This window comes from Balaenoptera borealis, assembly GCF_965194805.1.
Source record: "Balaenoptera borealis genome assembly, chromosome: 6".
NCBI classification, from domain to species: domain Eukaryota; kingdom Metazoa; phylum Chordata; class Mammalia; order Artiodactyla; family Balaenopteridae; genus Balaenoptera; species Balaenoptera borealis.
The window spans coordinates 129,485,740-129,502,837 of record NC_138863.1 but is presented as its reverse complement, the minus strand read 5'-3'; the positions used below and the strand labels follow the sequence as shown (position 1 = coordinate 129,502,837).

The following is a 17,098-nucleotide window of genomic DNA, read 5'->3' as shown; positions in this document are numbered from 1 at the left end:
AAAAAAAAAAAAAGACACAATTGTCAAAGCAATCCTGAAGAAAAAGAACTAAGCTAGAGGCATAATCCTCCCAGACTTCAGACAATACTACAAAGCTACAGTAATTAAGACAGCATGGTACTGGCAAAAAAACAGACAGATCAATGGAACAGGATAGAGAGCCCAGAAATAAACCTACACACCTATGGTCAATTAATCTTCGACAAAGGAGGCAAGAATATACAATGGAGAAGACATTCTCTTCAGCAAGTGGTGTGGGGAAAGCTGGACAGTGTGACGTAAATCAATGAAATTAAAACACTCCCTCACACCATGTACAAACATAAACTCAAAATGGCATAAAGACCTAAATATAAGACATGACACCATAAAACTCCTAAAAGAGAACATAGGCAAAACATTCTCTGATATAAATCGTAGTAATATTTTCTTAGATCAGACTCCCAAGGCAAAAGAAATAAAAGCAAAAATAAACAAATGGTACCTAATCAAACTTAAAAACTTTTGCACAGCAAAGGAAACCATCAACAAAACAAAAAGACAACCTACGGAATGGGAGAAAATATTTGCAAATGACACAACCAACAAGGGCTTAATTTCCAAAATATACAAACAGCTTATACAACTCAATATCAAAAAACAAACAACCCAATCAAAAAATGGGCAGAAGATCTAAATAGACATTTCTCCAAAGAAGACATACAGGTGGCCAACAGGCACATGAAGAGATGCTCAACATCGCTAATTATTAGAGAAATGCAAATCAAAACCACAATGAGGTATCGCCTCACACCTGCCAGAATGGCTATCATCAAAAAGTATACAAATAATAAATACTGGAGAGGGTGTGGAGAAAAGGGAACTCTCCTACACTGTTGGTAGGGATATGAATTGGTGCAGCCACTATGGAAACCAGTATGGAGGTTCCTTAAAGAACTAAAACTAGAGCTATCATATGATCCAGCAATCCCACTCTTGGTTATATATTGGGAAAAGATGAAAACTCTAATCTGAAAAGATACATGCAGCCTGATGTTCACAGCAGCATGATTTACAAATAACCAAGACACGGAAGCAACCTAAGTGTCTATCAACAGATGAACAGATAAAGAAGACGTGGGGTGTGTGTGTGTGTGTGTGTGTGTGTGTGTATACACACACACACACACACACACACAAAATGGAACATTACTCAGCCATTAAAAAGAATGAAATATTGCCATTTGTAGCAATGTGGATAGACCTAGAGAATATCATACTAAGTGAAGTTAAGTCAAAGACAAACATTATATGATATCACTTATGTGTGGACTCTAAAAATAATGCAAATGAATCTATATACAAAACAGAAACAGACTCACAGACACAGAAAACAAAATTATGGTTACCAAAGGGGAAAGGGAGGGGCAGATAAATAAGGAGTATGGGGTTAACAGATACACATTACTATATATAAAATAGAAAAGCAACAAGAATTTACTGTATAACACAGAGAACAATATTCAATATCTTGTAATAACCTATAATGGAAAATAATCTGAAAAAATACATATAAATAACTGAATCACTTTGCTGAACACCTGAAACTAATATTGCAAATCAACTATATTTCAATTAAAAAAATTTTCAACAAAACCAAATTTATAGATACAAAGAACAGATCAGTGGTCTTTCTTTATTTTATTATTGTTATATATGCTACATTTTTTATGTTACAAACCCAACAATATATTGTTGTAACTTATAATAAAGGTAATGTAAACTTTGTTATTTTATACCCTAAAGAAGCTTAGAAAACAAAGGAAATCAAGCATTGACTTACAGTAGACCTTTTCATTGTTATAAAATGTCCTTCTTGGGTTTCCCTGGTGGCGCAGTGGTTGAGAATCCGCCTGCCAATGCAGGGGACACGGGTTCGAGCCCTGGTCTGGGAAGATACCACATACCACAGAGCAACTAAGCCCGTGTGCCACAACTACTGAGCTTGCATTCTAGAGCCCACAAGCCACAACTACTGAAGCCCGCGTGCCTAGAGCCCGTGTTCCACAACAAGAGAAGCCACAGCAATGAGAAGCCCATGCACCACAACGAGGAGTAGCCCCCGCTCTCCACAACTAGAGAAAGCCCGCGCGCAGCAACGAAGACACAATGCAACCAAAAAAAAAATGTTCTTCTTTGTCTGTAGTAACAATTTTTGTCTTAAAGTCTGTTCTGTTTCATACTAGCATGGCCACTTCTGCTCTCTTTTGTGTATAAGTAAATATTCTTGCTTATTATTTAAAATAACTGTGAACACATTTCATTCTAGATCTTGAAGCTTGTTTTTATAGCAGATGCACACAATAATTTACTCAACAGCTTTTCAAAATTCCATATATAATATTCAAAAGATTTTAGGGACTCTGAGATCAAGGAATCAGTCAGTCTTTTTTGTTGGGGGTCTATGCTGGGGGCAGGGAAAGGCCAATTCCTTTTACAGTGATGAATACAGTTTTGTTGTGAGTGCTTACGACGTCATGGGATCACTGCTACAGCAGCAGCTAGAATGTGGGCAACACTCATGCAGTGAAAGCTTGTCCAAGGATGCCAGCACAATGGGATCCACTGAGGCTCTCCTCTTTCACTGCTATAGTTTTCCCCACACAATTAACTACCATACAGCACGTGCTTTTGATAGTTTGAAATGGACTCTGTCACTAAAATGGGGAAGAACCTGGGATACCACGTACCCAGGGATAGAGAAATAACAAGCCTTTGGTCTCCCTTCAGTCAAAGGGTACAGGTTAGTTCCAAGTGTTTAGGGTCCTCCCACTCATACTCCCCAGGAGGAGCTTGTGTTTGCTGAAATCCAAAGGTATTGCGATCACCCTCGCCTTTTAAGCCAATATTAGGCAAAATTTTTCTGCTTCCATGGACATTAAGTAAGTTAAGATTTTCTGTCTGGATACTTGCCCCACACCCCTAACTGTAGATCAAAGTGATACTACTCCACATGGTCCCCAAGGGCTCCAGTTCAGCAATATCCCCAGTGCCCACGGAAGCAGCCCATGGCTCTTCTCGCCCATCCACCTGTGCCTAGCATCCTCACTGAGCTGGCTGCCCCAGGTTCCATCCTCCTGCAGCCAGGAATTCCTAGGAGCCTGCATTCCATGTTAGCCATTGGCCCTGTCATAGATATTATTTTCTTCTGTCCTAAAATGACTTGGTTTCTTCACAGTTTCACCTTCATCACTGTCCCTAAAAATCCTAAAGTTACTCACCTGACACCCTCAGGAGGCACCTGTTCAAGCCTAGGTCCATGCTCATCCTCTTTCCAGCTGATGCCTGGGACTTTTCAAGTTCTCTGGCCTTAGCAAGAACAAGGAACCTCAGAACTGTAGAACACTGGTTTTCTGTTTGTTTATTTGACTATACTCATGCCTCCTCCCCTCCACTCCTAGTTGTGGGTTGCAAAGGTAGCAATACCTAAAGCCTAGAATTTTTTTCCCCCTCATACTGGAAACCTTGGATGCTAACTGAGAGTTGAACGGTTGTTTACAACAGCTGAACTACAAGACAAAGAAGTGTTGTGCAAATACAAAAGAGACTTGTCAGGATGATAATATCAATTGGCATTGATGTTGTCCAACCATGGACTCGTGGCTTTTAAAACCTTCCATTTGGGTTTAAATGTGTATCAGAAATGTCCTTAAAATATGACTTTCTAGCACAAAAATACAGGCAGTCGTCTAGTTTATTTCCTTTCTGATTATACCACAGCAAAACTGCTTCCACTCGTGTGTGCTCCGGACAGCAACAGCAGAGCTGCTCCTATCAGCAAAGCAAGAGTGGATCACTAAGTCCTTTATGAATTAATTAACTTGAAAAGGTGTAAAACTTTAAAAACTTAAAGTTAACTTTAAAAAATGTGTAAAAAGATACTACATAGTTTTTACAGAGTTCTTAAAAAAGGACTATCAAGAAAATTTCTTTCCTGACACCAACACAGCTAGATGAGGGCATTAATTCAACTCAATTTGAGCACTTGGTATGCACCAATTTATGAGTGGATTTAGTACTTGAAGTTCTTTTGTATGTTGGTTATTAGACATGCAGAACTTATTTTCCTAAAGAAATAGTTGGGCAATCTTGAAAAAGAAGAACAAAACTGTATGACTTATACTATCTGATTTTAAGATTATAAAACTACATTATCAATACAGACTGGCATAAGGATAGACATATACAATAAAACAGAATAGAGTTCAGAAATAGACTCACACATGTACAGTCAGATCATGGACTAAAGCAACAGTATAATTCAATAGGGAAATTTCCTCAACAAATGATGCTGAACCAAATGGATACCAGTAGGGAAAATACTGAACCTTGATTCATACTTCACTCATATACAAAAATTAACTCAAGATGGCTTACAGACCTAAAGGTAAAAGCTAAAGCTATAAAATTCCTAGAGGAAAACACATGAGGATGCCATTGTGACCTGAGGAGAAACAAAGATTTTTTTTTGGCAGAAATCAAAAAGTACTAACCACACAGAAGGAAAAAAATGATAAGTTAAGACTTCATCAAAATTAAAAATTTCTGCTCTTCAAGAGGAAACATTAAGAAAATGAAAAGACAAGCCTCAGAGAAAATATTTTCAATTCCTAAATCTGCCAAAGGACTTGTATCCAGATTATACATACATGTTATGTATAATGCACACTATCAATAATAAAAAGATACAATCCAGTAAAATACAGGCAAAAGTCTTGAAAAGACACCTCAAAAAGAGGGTATACAAATGGCCAATAAACTCATCAAAAGATGCTCAATATCATTAGGTATCAGGGGAATGCAAATTAAAATCACAATGAGATACCACTGTACACTCACCAGAATGGCTAAAATTAAACAGGTGACAACACCAAATGTTGGAGAGAATGTGGAGCACCTGGAACTCTCATTCATTGCTGATGGGAGGGTAAAATGGTACAACTGTAGTTAGAAAATGTTCAGCAGTTCTTAACATTTAATTATATACCTACTCCATGATCCAGCAGTACATGATCCAGCAACGCTCCAAGGTATTTACCCCGAAGATATGAAGACTTTAAGTCAAAAAAGAATTATGTAAGAATTGTCATTGCAGCTTTCCTCAAACAGCAAAAATTTGGAAACAACCAAATTTTCAGAATAGATAAGCAAATTGTGGTATATTCAAACAATGGAACACTACTTAGCAATATAAGTACGACTGATACACATATCACGATGAATATGCAAACCATGATGAAGGAAAGAAAGAAGAGTAGACATAAGAGAATACATACTGTATTCGTGATTCCATTTATATGAAGTTCAAGAACAGGCAAAACTAATTCAATCTATGCAGATGGATACTAGAGGAGCAGACCCTCTGGTGTAGGGAGGACAGAATGAAAAAGAATACTAGAGAACTTTCTAGGGTGACAGCAATAATCAATTTCTTTACCGAGGTGTTGGTTACACAGGTATATTTATTTGTCAAAACTCACCAAACTGGGACTTTCCCAGTGGTCCAGTGGTAAAGAGCCTGCCTCCCAAGACCACGGACACGGGTTCAATCCCTGGTCAGGGAACTAAGATCCCACATGCCGTGGGGCAACTAAGCCCTCACGCCACAGCTACTGAGCCGGCGCACCTCAACTAGAGAGCCTGTGTGACGCAAACTACAGAGCCCACGTGCTCTGGAGCCTGTGTGCCATAACTAGAGAGAGAAAACCCTCACGCCACAACTAAAGAGAAGCCCACGCACCGCAACGAAGATCTGGCGTGCAGCAACTAAGACCCGACACAGCCAAAAAAAATAAATAATAAAATAAATAAATAAAAAAGAATAAATATTTTTTAAAAAAATCATTCTTGTAAAAAAAAAAAAAACACCTCACCAAACTGACCCTTAAGGTCTACGCAGCTGACTATATATAATTATACTCCAATATTTAAAAAGAAAAAATAGTTTATAAACAATAGCTAAACTTCTAGGTTAGCCCACACAATGCTGACCATAATGCAATAACCGCTGTGACAGTTTCTCACAGTTTCTGTGGGAAATGACACTCGATGTTTCACAGGGAATAAGTCCAGTATATATTAACACATACTCCCTCCAGGGAAGCTCTCTATCAAATGTTTACTGGAAGCATCACGTTCCTTGGTGAATACAAAGACTTATAAAGACTCCCAAGGCATGGTATCTGCCCTTGAAAAGTGCTCTCTTCCTCCTCACCTTTACTGCAGCATTTTCCCTCTCTCTTTCTCTGACACCAGGGCTGCCCCCACTCACCCTGAGTACAGAGAAGCCAAAGTGGCCAATTCCTGTCTCCACGACAGGTAGATGTCAGGCATTTATACCTGTACTGTCAGGTTCTGTTGATGTGAACAGAACAATCTAAGAAAATGAACTCTCAGTCACGACTCTTACACTCACATGTACTATACTATATACACACATACACACAGTTTATTGAAACATCACCACTTTTAAAACTCTATTTTGAGGGAGCTATCCAAACATTCATATGCAAAGATATTCAATATAACATATTATACTAGCAAAGAAACTGGAAACACTCTTGTCCTACAAAAGGAGAATGGTAACATTCATGCAGCCACTGAATATTTTTTCAAAGGATATTTAACAGCATGGGGATGACAGACTGAGAGCAACCACAGGACATAAACTGGCACACAGTTTTCAAAGTACATGATGAAGAGGTATACCACCCAACAGCAATGTATGGATCAAAACTGGATCCTGATTCTAAAAGACAAACTGGGAAAACTGATGAGATAATCACAGAAATTTGAACACTGACCAGGTATGTGAGAATATTAAAGAGTTATTGTTAATTTTTAGGTGCAATAAAGGTATTACAGTTATGTTTAACAAGGAGATACTCACTGAAATACATAGATGAGATGGTATTCTGCCTGGAATTTGTGTCAACAATTCCACTGGGGTGGGGGCAGAGGAGGGGCACTGGGGTATAAATGAAATGAGATTGGCTCAGACTAATGATTGTTGAAGCTGGGGGATAGGTATATGGGGGTCTATTACACTATTTTCTCTATGTATATGTTTGACATTTTCCATAGTAAAAAGGTTTTTTTAAAGATTTTAAAGATATATATAATTTTTTTGGAATGTTTGATAGGTGGTGTTTATTTTATTATTCTCTATACCTTACATATGTGTTATATATATTTTGCACACAGGATTTATTCATTAAAATTCAATTTTGAAATACAAGTATTGAATGTGACGAGGAAGAAATACATCCTAATTGTAACAGTACTTACCTGAAGGTGAGGAGATGAATGCTTTTTATTTTCCTATTCGTAATTGTATGTACTTCCCAGATTTTAAACAATGACCATATTTCTATAACCAAGAAGAAGATGCTCTTTTAGAAGCATGACTATGCCCAGGTTCTGGGAATTCATGATATACTCTGCTGAGTAATCATATCATACCAAAGAGCTCCGACTGGGCACGAACATGCAAGGTAAACCCTCTGCCTGCCCACCCTCCCTGGCTGACCCAGGCAATATCTAAGAGGGGTCAGTTTCCCGTCACAGGTTCCTGGCCCGGAAACATTAGGGAGTGTGGGATGGAGCATATTCTTCTTGAAAAGTGGTCTTTTTTAGCCGCTCACAGCTACACTTTTTTTTAAAAAAAGGACTGGTTGGCTACTCATTGAGGACTTTAAGGGCTGGAAATACAAATTACATTATATTTTATACTATTTATGTATAAACATTTTCGAAGAAAAAATATACCCTGTCCAACAGAAATTCATTAAGACCAAAGGGTATTTCATGTAGGAATTTTTATTAGTGATCTATTCCCACATTTGTTACATGAAAATGATAAGAAATTCTTATTTGCCTTAATGTTTCAGGGTATTATTTATACTTAATGTTAGGGGTATTATTATATTTATTTATAATAAACCAGTATCCGAGTACCAGCTTTTTCCACATAGACTGTGAAGCCCCTCATCAGAAAAGTCTTATCTATAGGTGAATTTCTGTATCTTCCCCCTCACCTTTCCCACAGGGAGCAGGAGAGAGAAACCACCTTCAAAGTCAGCCCAAGCTAGGTTCAAATCCTGGTGCCACCAGACCTGTATCGGGTGCATGCCTCAACTTCCTCTCCTGTATCACACCTCCTGGGATCCATGTCCCTAGGCCATCCCCTCCCACACTGAACCTGGGTCGGCCCTGAGTACACCAACAGAATGTGGCAGAAGTGGTACTGCAAGACCTCCAAGGCTAGGTCACAAGGATCCATTCGGCTCTCACCTTAGTCTTTGGAAGGTTTGGTCTAGGGGAAGCTATCCACCATGTAAGGGGTCTGACTTCCCTGAGACCACTATGGTGTAAGGAAGCCCAAGGTGGCCACGTGTGAAGAGACTACATGGAGGGATGAAAAAAGGTGGTGGGTGAGCGGGGGGAGGTGGCTCAGGAACCACCTCGCTGTCTCAGCTATCCCAGACAAGGGATGAAGAAGTCATCTCAGATGACTCTAGCCCCAGCCACCATCTGACTGCAACCCCCTGGAGACCCCAAGGAAGCGGGGCCCATCTGAGTCCAGTCAGCCCACGGAACATGACCGATGCATGAGTCAGGGACATCGTAAGTCTTCCGTAAGTAGCAGCCTTCTTTATCTTCTCTTCTCATGGAAATACTATCAAGTAAACCAGATGTGTACAGGCTGTGGAGCCATTCAAATGCTCTTAACACTCGCCCTATTCTCACCATGTTCCTTATCAACGATCTCCCCTTGGAGCTAGATAGATAACAGGGTTACAGATTTTCAGATCTAGCAGTAACTCTGGATTCTGTTACTTAGTGGAGGCCCCAGGTAAATGAGGTCAGCTCTGAATAATTGGAAGAAAGCTCAGAAATAAAATACAAGGTTTGGTTTTACACTCTTTACTCCAGGGTTACTCATGGCCAATTAGATAGCATTACTGAGTGTCCACCACATGCCTCCCAGTGGACAGGACATGTGCCCTGCCTTGAAGAGCCAGGATCCAGGGGGAGCACAGACAAAGGAACAAGCCATCATACCACAGGTTTCAGGGGCAGGAAGGAGCTGAGGACAGGCACCAAGAAGACACACGGCAGGAGAGGAAGCTGACCTCATCTGTCAGGGTCTGGAGGGTTTACAGAAGCTGGAGAAACTAACCACAGAGTCAAAGGGCTGCAGGGGTGAAGATAACATGTGTCTGTCTCAGCTCTGGGTTTGGGGGTACACGCACCTAGGTGTGTGCCTGGGAACGGCAAGAGAGGCAAGGAGAAAACGTGCACATTCCATGACCAGAGAGCACATGCCCTTCAAAGTCAGTACAGAAGGCTTGAGACTAGCAGGCGGGATGCTTGGATCCCAGTTTCCACTTTCACAGGATAACTCACTCACCTCCGAGCATCTTAACCGTGTGACTACACCACTAGGCTGTACTCCTCTCAGGAAGGAGACTACGAAATCTGAAAGGGACTTTTTTTATGGTGGTAAAATATATGTAACATAATATTTAGCATTTTAACCTTTTTTTTTTTTTAGAGCTCCTGACTTATTTATTTATTTTTTATTGTTTTGGCTGTGTTGGGTCTTCGTTTCTATGCGAGGGCTTTCTCTAGTTGCGGCGAGCGGGGACCACTCTTCGTCGCGGTGCGCGGGCTTTTCACTGTCGCGGCTTCTCTTGTTGCGGGGCACAGGCTCCAGACGCGCAGGCTCAGTAGTTGTGGCTCACGGGCCTACTTGCTCCGTGGCATGTGGGATCTTCCCAGACCAGGGCTCGAACCCGTGTCCCCTGCATTGGCAGGCAGATTCTCAACCACTGCGCCACCGGGGAAGCCCTTAACCATTTTTAAGTGTACAGTTCCATGGCGTTAAGTACATTCACCTTGTTGTGCAATCATCACCACCATCCATCTCCAGAACTATCCCATCCTCCACAACAGACACTCTGTGCCCATCCCCCCTCCTCACAGCCCCCTGCAACACCATTCTACTTTCTGTCTCTGTGAATTTGACTATTCTAGGTACCTCATACGAGTGGAATCATACAAGGTTTGTCCTTTCGTGACTGGTTTATTTCCCTCAGCATAATGTCCTCAAGGCTCATCCATGTTGTAGCATGTGTCAGGATTTCCTTCCTTTTTTAGACTAAATAATATTCCTCTGAACGTATATACCACAATTTGTTCCACATTTTCTCTACTGTGAATACTGCTGCTATGAACATGGGTGTGCAAATATCTGTTCAAGTCCCTGCTTTCATTTCTTCTGGATATATATACTCAGAAGTGGAATTGCTGGGTCATATGGTAGTTCTACATTTAATTTTTTGAAGAACCTCCCTACTGTTTTTCATAGCAGCTGCACCATTTTACATTCCCACCAACAGGGCACAAGGGTTCCAATTTCTCAACATCCTCACCAATCCTTGTTATTTTCTGCTTTTTTTTTTTTTTTTTAAACAATAGCCATCCTAATGTGTGTTAGGTGGTATCTCCCAGTTTTGATGAAAGGGATTTTAAAAAGATCGTGGTTCTTCCTGGCCTAGGACATTCTACATAGAGTTACTCATCTATGCAATTCTATGACTTTCCTGAGGTTGTCTCCACAATGTCTGTCTGAGGGCAGGACATCATCCCCCCCAGTTAAGAGGCTCCCAGGCCATCCTCACCTATCCACCAGCACAAAATTCTAATGTTGCAACTGGCTTTCAACAAGTTATCTTCAGACTTGATGGTTACCTTGTTTCTCTCTTCTAAGCTCTGCTTCAAGTGGGCTCTAACACTAAACATACTATCAATGACCTGTGGCCCCAGGTGTCCCCTGCCCTCTTCCCATCTTCAGGGTCTATCAAAGCCACACCAGGAGTGAGGCAGTTCACCTTGAGCCTGTGTTGTGCATGGTGCTCCTAGCCTATCCATTCCATTCCATTCCATGAAAGATATTCCATTCATTGGGAAGGTACTTTCAAGAGTGAGTGAAAGCTGGTAACAGAGAAAGCTGCACCCCAACTCCTCCCCCACAAAGGAAGGTCTGTGACCAGAACCTGGCTCTCCTGAAGCTGAGACTTGAAAGAAATGCTGGTGCATGGCAATGCAATAAAGCTGAAACTTTCAGCGAGACAGCTTTTTACAGTGTAAGACCATCAGGTCTCCCTTAGCACAAGAACTTGACTCCCCAGTTTTTAGCCACCTTCTCTTCCCTCCCATCTCCCCCATTTCAGTCATTTCACAATGGCCAACTATGTTGCTCATTAGCAGAGGTAGGAAAAGGTTTCAGGGGGAGTAGATGCTAAAACTACGCATCCTCAATACCTACAACAGTGCCTGGCACATAATACGAGTTTTGTGAATGTCTGTTGAGCAAATCAAAACTAAATTTATCAAAACAAGACTATATGTCTGTCTTCCACCATTATGAGCAAGCCAGCTAGCTTGAATTAGTAGTGGTGGGTAGTAACTGGAGAAGTATGAAATCGGCAAATATCACATTTCCACTCATTTATTTAAGGGCATAGGGCATAGTACGCAGGTATAAATAAAAGCATGAATAATTTTTTTTTTCAGGTTGCTGTGTTTTTTATTTTCTTAGTCCCTAATTCCCTTGAACACATAAGCTGAGCTGAAATAACATATTTAGTTTTACTCAATAATTATTGTTTTCTGTTAACTGAAGTCTATATTCAGGTTTCCTTAGATTTTACCTTATGTCTTATGGCCATGTGTCCTCAGGCTCCTCCTGGCTGCGACAGTCTGTCAGACTTTACGACCTTGACAGGAGGACTGGTCAGGTACTTTGCAGGCTGTTCCTGAATTCAGGTTTATGTGATGTTTTTCTCACGGTTAGACTGGGATCATGGGTTCTGGAGATCATGTACCTATCCTATCAAGGGCACGTGTGTTGTTTATTTCTGAATCATGACGAACATGTCACCCACCCCTGGAGCCCCTCAAACTGACAGGTGCTCCCTGAAAAGTGTGCTACTGCCAGACGTCCATTTATTACCTTAGAGATACATCTGCATCCTAGGGAAACCACGCTTGGTTTTATTTAGATTTTATGTACAGACTGCAACGTTTTCACTTCGAAGTTGAATTCTTTAACAAATATCTATGATTTTATATTTTCACTCGAGATTGTAGGCCCCTTTATCTCTTTCCTCAATTCACTCCTGGCTGATCATCCAGGGCACTGAAGAGAGTTTCACTTGCGTTATAGAATCTGAACTATTAAATAAGTTTACTTATTCTTAAACCCATGACCTGGCGGTTTCCTCCTTCCCAGAGAGCTCCTAACACTATTCTTGTAGAAAAACCACAAGACTCCCTCAGTCCTTCTGGACACGTTCATTTTCAGTCTCAAAGCATGCTACATCTTGCGTTCAGTAAACTGTCTCAGGCCTCTCTTAGCACAGAAGAACACTGGCAAAGAACTCTGCTACATCTTACACTTTCCACATTGATAAGCAGTGGTGTTTGGTGGCTTATCCACCCAAGGAATACTCAGTTGGCCCATTTTTGGTGGTTTTAATCTTCCTTGAGTGTTCTTCACAATGAAGATCACTTGTAGTCAGATGGGTCAAATCTAAACCAGAGATGGTTCAATCAAGGACCCCAGGAACAGAAGCCACAGGAAAGGTCAGACCTCTCGCTCGACCCTGAGAGCGAGCGCCTCCTTGGCCCGCAGGTCCCACCTAGCACACAGCTCTTACTTCTGCCGAGCACACAGCTGCCTAGCACACAGCTCTTACTTCTGCACTGGTGTGGCCACTGCAGGGGGCGAGAAGTCAGCAGGTCCTGCCCTCCAAGTGCACCCCAGGCTGGAGTCACAGCAAAGGCGGGAGGCCCGTCGCTCCTTCTGAGCAGGCACTGGGCTCCGACCATTCGGGGGATACTGCAAACAGGAAGCTTTCCCTAGCAGCCGGTGGGTGCGGGTGACAGGGACGCCTGGGCGCCAACCAGAGGGCAGGTCGGTGGGCTGCACGGCTGCAAAGCGATTGGGTCTGGGAGGGAGGAAAGAAGTCAGCTGGAGAAACCTTATAAAACTGAAGAAGGCTTCGCCAGCGCTGGGAAAGGAGAGAAACCGTGGCGGCGACACAACTACCACCGCTCAGGGCGCACCGGCTAATTCCCAGGCCGCCTCCGGAGCTGCTGGAGGACCAGGCTTGGCCGCGGCGGCGGCGCTTCTGGCGCACAGGACCGCGTCCGCGCCTGTGCTGCGGGTGGTCTAGGGGCCTCGCGCCCGCGCAGCTGGCCCTCCGAGGTGCCCCGCCCCGTCTCCGGACCCCACTCCGGCGACGACCGGAACACACCCCCGCGGCTGCTCCCCTCCCCACGGCCGGCGGCTGCTCCCTCCACGCCCCCGCCCCCCCCCCGAGCAGGGCCGCGGCCCGCCCTACCTCGCCGCTTGGCGCGCACGATGCCCTTCTTCTGCAGCACGAAGGTGGACCCGTTCACCAGGCTCGACACCACGGCCACGCCCAGGCCGAGCGACACGGCGGCGGGGCTCGGGCTGCGCGCCCCCTCCCCGGCCGCCGCCGCTGCAGTCGCTGCAGTCCCCATTCCGCCCGCGCCCGCCCTCCGCGCCTGCGCGCTCGCCCGCCGGGCCTGGAGGCGGGGGCCGGCTCCGCGGCCCAGAGCCACTGGGGTGCGGGGGACCGGGGCTCGGCAGGGGCGGGGTGGAGCCCGGGCTCCGGGAGGGGGTGAGAGGGGGGAGGAGGGGGAGGAGCGCGTTAGGAGAGGCGGCGGCGGCGAGGAGTGGGGTGAGGTGGCAGGTGGGTGGGCGCAGAGGCCGAGCTTCAGACTTGGCCATGCAAATGCAGGACCCCCAGTTAAGTTTGCCTCTCAGGTAAACAGGTGGGTTTTAGTGGGCGTCCCATGCGGTATTTAGGACTGGAAGAGCGCCAGCAAGACGCAGCCTTCGCTGGGATCATGGTCCCTCACAAAGCTGTTCGGGGGTCCGCAGAGAGCCGCCCCTGGGGCCTGAAACCAAGACAAGTCAGCTGTGCAAACTCGAATGGGACCGCTGAGGGAAGGGAAGTCATGTGTCTCCGCACTGGAGCAGTGAGCTCGTGATCGCACCGTCCAATTTACTGATTTATTTTTAGTAAAATATACCAAAATTACAGAAAACATGGGACAATATTTTAAAATTACTCAATCCCACAACCCTAGCCGAATAGTTACTGTTTTCCCACCTAAAGTACAATTGCAATGACAATATACAAAATATCCTTTTTACTTAATATGTCATAATCAGTTTTTACGTTGCTACATAATGATTATTTTAATGACGGTATAATTTCCCGTGAAGTTAATTACCGTAATTTGTCTAACTGTTCAGCTGTCGTTGGTTGTTAGGTTGCTCCCAGGTTTTTTTTCCTATTATAAGCGATGCCATGATGAACGTCTTCGTAAATTTTGAAAAAACTAAAGAGTATCAACCTATACCTATATGCATCACTGTTTGTGAAGCAATATAAAATCAAATACTATTTCTGTATGAAAACTTTTATGCTGAATGAATCTAGTCCTTTGCTTATTCTTTTTTTGCTGCAGTAGCATATATATAACAAAACTTGCCATTTTAGCCATTTTTAAATGTACAATTCAGTGGCATTAATTACATTAACAGTGTTGTGCAACCCTCACCACTGTCTATTTCCAAAACTATTCCATCACTCCAAACAGAAACTCTATACCCATAAAGCAGTTATCTCCCATTTCTCCTCTCCCCTAGTCTCTGCTAATCACTAACCTACTTTCTGCCTCTATGAATTTGCCTATTCTAGATATTTCATATAAGTGAAATGTACAATATTTGTCCTTCTGTGACTGGCTCATGTCACTTAGTATAATGTTTTCAAGCTTCATCCATATTGTAGCGTATGTCAGAACATCATTCCTTTTTATGGCTCAGTAATATTCCATTGTATGTAAATATAGTAGTTCCCTTTATGCAAGGTTTCACTTTCCTTGTTTTCAGTTACCCAAAGTCAACGTGGTCCAAAAATGTTAATAGAAAATTCCAGCAATAAGCAATTCATAAACTTTAAATGACATGCTGTTCTGAGTAGTATGATGAAATCTCATTCCATCCTGCCCCGGACATGAATCATCACTTTGCCCATTGTATACCATCCATTTAGTCACTTAGTAGCAACTCAGTTATCACATCGACTACTGGGTATCGCAGGGCTTGTGTTCATGCAACCCTTATTTTACTTAATAACAGCCCCAAAGCACAAGAGTAGTGATGCTGACAATTTGGATATGCCAAAGAGAAGCTGTAAAATGCTTCCTTTAAGTGAAAAGGTGAAAGTTTTGAACTTAATAAGGAAAGGAAAGAAAAAAATTGTATTCTGAGGTCAATAAGATCTACACTTAGAATCTTCTATCCATAAATTGTGAAGAAGGACAAAGAAATTTGTGCAAGTTTTGCTGTCACACCTCAAACTGGAAAAGTTATGGCCACAGTGCATGATAAGTGCTTAGTTAAGATGAAAGAGTCATTACATTTGTACAATAAGATATTTAGAGAGAGAGAGACTATATTCACATAACTTTTATTACAGTATATTGTCATAATTGTTCTATTTTATCAGTGTTGTTATTAATCTCTCACTGTGCCTAATTTACAAATTAAACATTATCATAGGTATGTATGTACATCTGTATGTATAGGAAAAAACATAGTATATATAGAGTTCAGTACTATTTGAGGTTTCAGGCAACCACTGGAGCTCTTGGAGGGTATAGCCTGCAGATAAAGGGGGACTACTGTACGACATTTTTTTTCTTAAAACAACTTTATTGGAGTATAACTGCTTTACAATGTTGTGTTAGTTTCTGCTGTAGCACAAAAAGAATCAGCTATATGTATACATATATCCCCATATCCCCTCCCTCTTGCACCTCCCTCCCACCCTCCATATCCCACCCCTCTACGTGATCACAAAGCACCAAGCTGATCTCCCTGTGCTAGGTAACTACTTCCCACTAGCTATCTATTTCACATTTGCCAGTGTATATATGTCAGTGTTACTCTCTGACTTCGTCCCTGCTTACCCTTCCCCCTCCCCGTGTCCTCAAGTCCATTCTCTATATCTGCATCTTTATTCCTGTCCTGCCCCTAGGTTCATCACAACCATTTTGTTTTTTTAGATTCCATATATATGTGTTAGCATATGGTATTTGTTTTTCTCTTTCTGACTTACTTCACTCTGTATGACAGACTCTAGGTCCATCCACCTCACTGCAAATAACTCAATTTCATTTCTTTTCATGGCTGAGTAATATTCCACTGTATATATGTGCCACATCTTGTTTATCCATTCATCTGTCAATGGACGCTTAAGTTGTACCATGTCCTGGCTATTGTAAATAGAGCTGCAATGAACATTGTGGTACATGTCTCTTTTTGAATTATGGTTTTCTCAGGGTATATGCCCAGTAGTGGGATTGCTGGGTCATATGGTAATTCTATTTTTAGTTTTTTAAGGAACCTCCATACTGTTCTCCATAGTGGCTGTATCAGTTTACATTCCCACCAACAGTGCAAGAGGGTTCCCTTTTCTCCACACCCTCTCCAGCATTTATTGTTTCTAGATTTTTTGATGATGGCCATTCTGCCCAGTGTGAGGTGATACTTCATTGTGGTTTTTGTTTGCATTTCTCTACTAATTAGTGATGTTGAGCATCCTTTCATGTGTTTGTTGGCAATCTGTATATCTTCTTTTGGAGAAATGTCTATTTAGGTCTTCTGCCCATTTTTGGATTGGGTTGTTTGTTTTTTTAATATTAAGCTGTGTGAGCTGCTTGTATATTTTGGAGATTAATCCCTTGTCCGTTGATTCATTTGCAAATATTTTCTCCCATTCTGAGGGTTGTCTTTTTGTCTTGTTTATGGTTTCCTTTGCTGTGCAAAAGCTTTTAAGTTTCATTAGGTCCCATTTGTTTACTTTTGTTTTTATTTCCATTTCTCTAGGATTTGGGTCAAAAAGGATCTTGCTGTGATTTATGTCATAGAGTGTTCTGCCTATGTTTT

At 42.3% G+C, this 17,098-nt stretch overlaps 1 protein-coding gene across 3 annotated transcripts in view; it reads right to left on the bottom strand.

The window, feature by feature from the left end:
* NIPA1 (NIPA magnesium transporter 1) overlaps positions 1-13,664 on the bottom strand; it is a 41,552-nt gene extending 27,888 nt beyond the window's left edge. For 2 of the 3 annotated variants that reach the window (XM_082395486.1, XM_082395484.1), the window contains exon 1: positions 13,452-13,664. In XM_082395486.1, the coding sequence (XP_082251612.1) occupies positions 13,452-13,614 (163 nt within the window). In that variant the 5' untranslated portion in view covers positions 13,615-13,664. Of the gene's footprint in view, positions 1-12,803; positions 13,056-13,451 lie in introns of all 3 variants that reach the window. The other variant, XM_082395485.1, reaches the window with a different exon arrangement.
* Between the last annotated feature and the right edge of the window lie 3,434 nt (positions 13,665-17,098).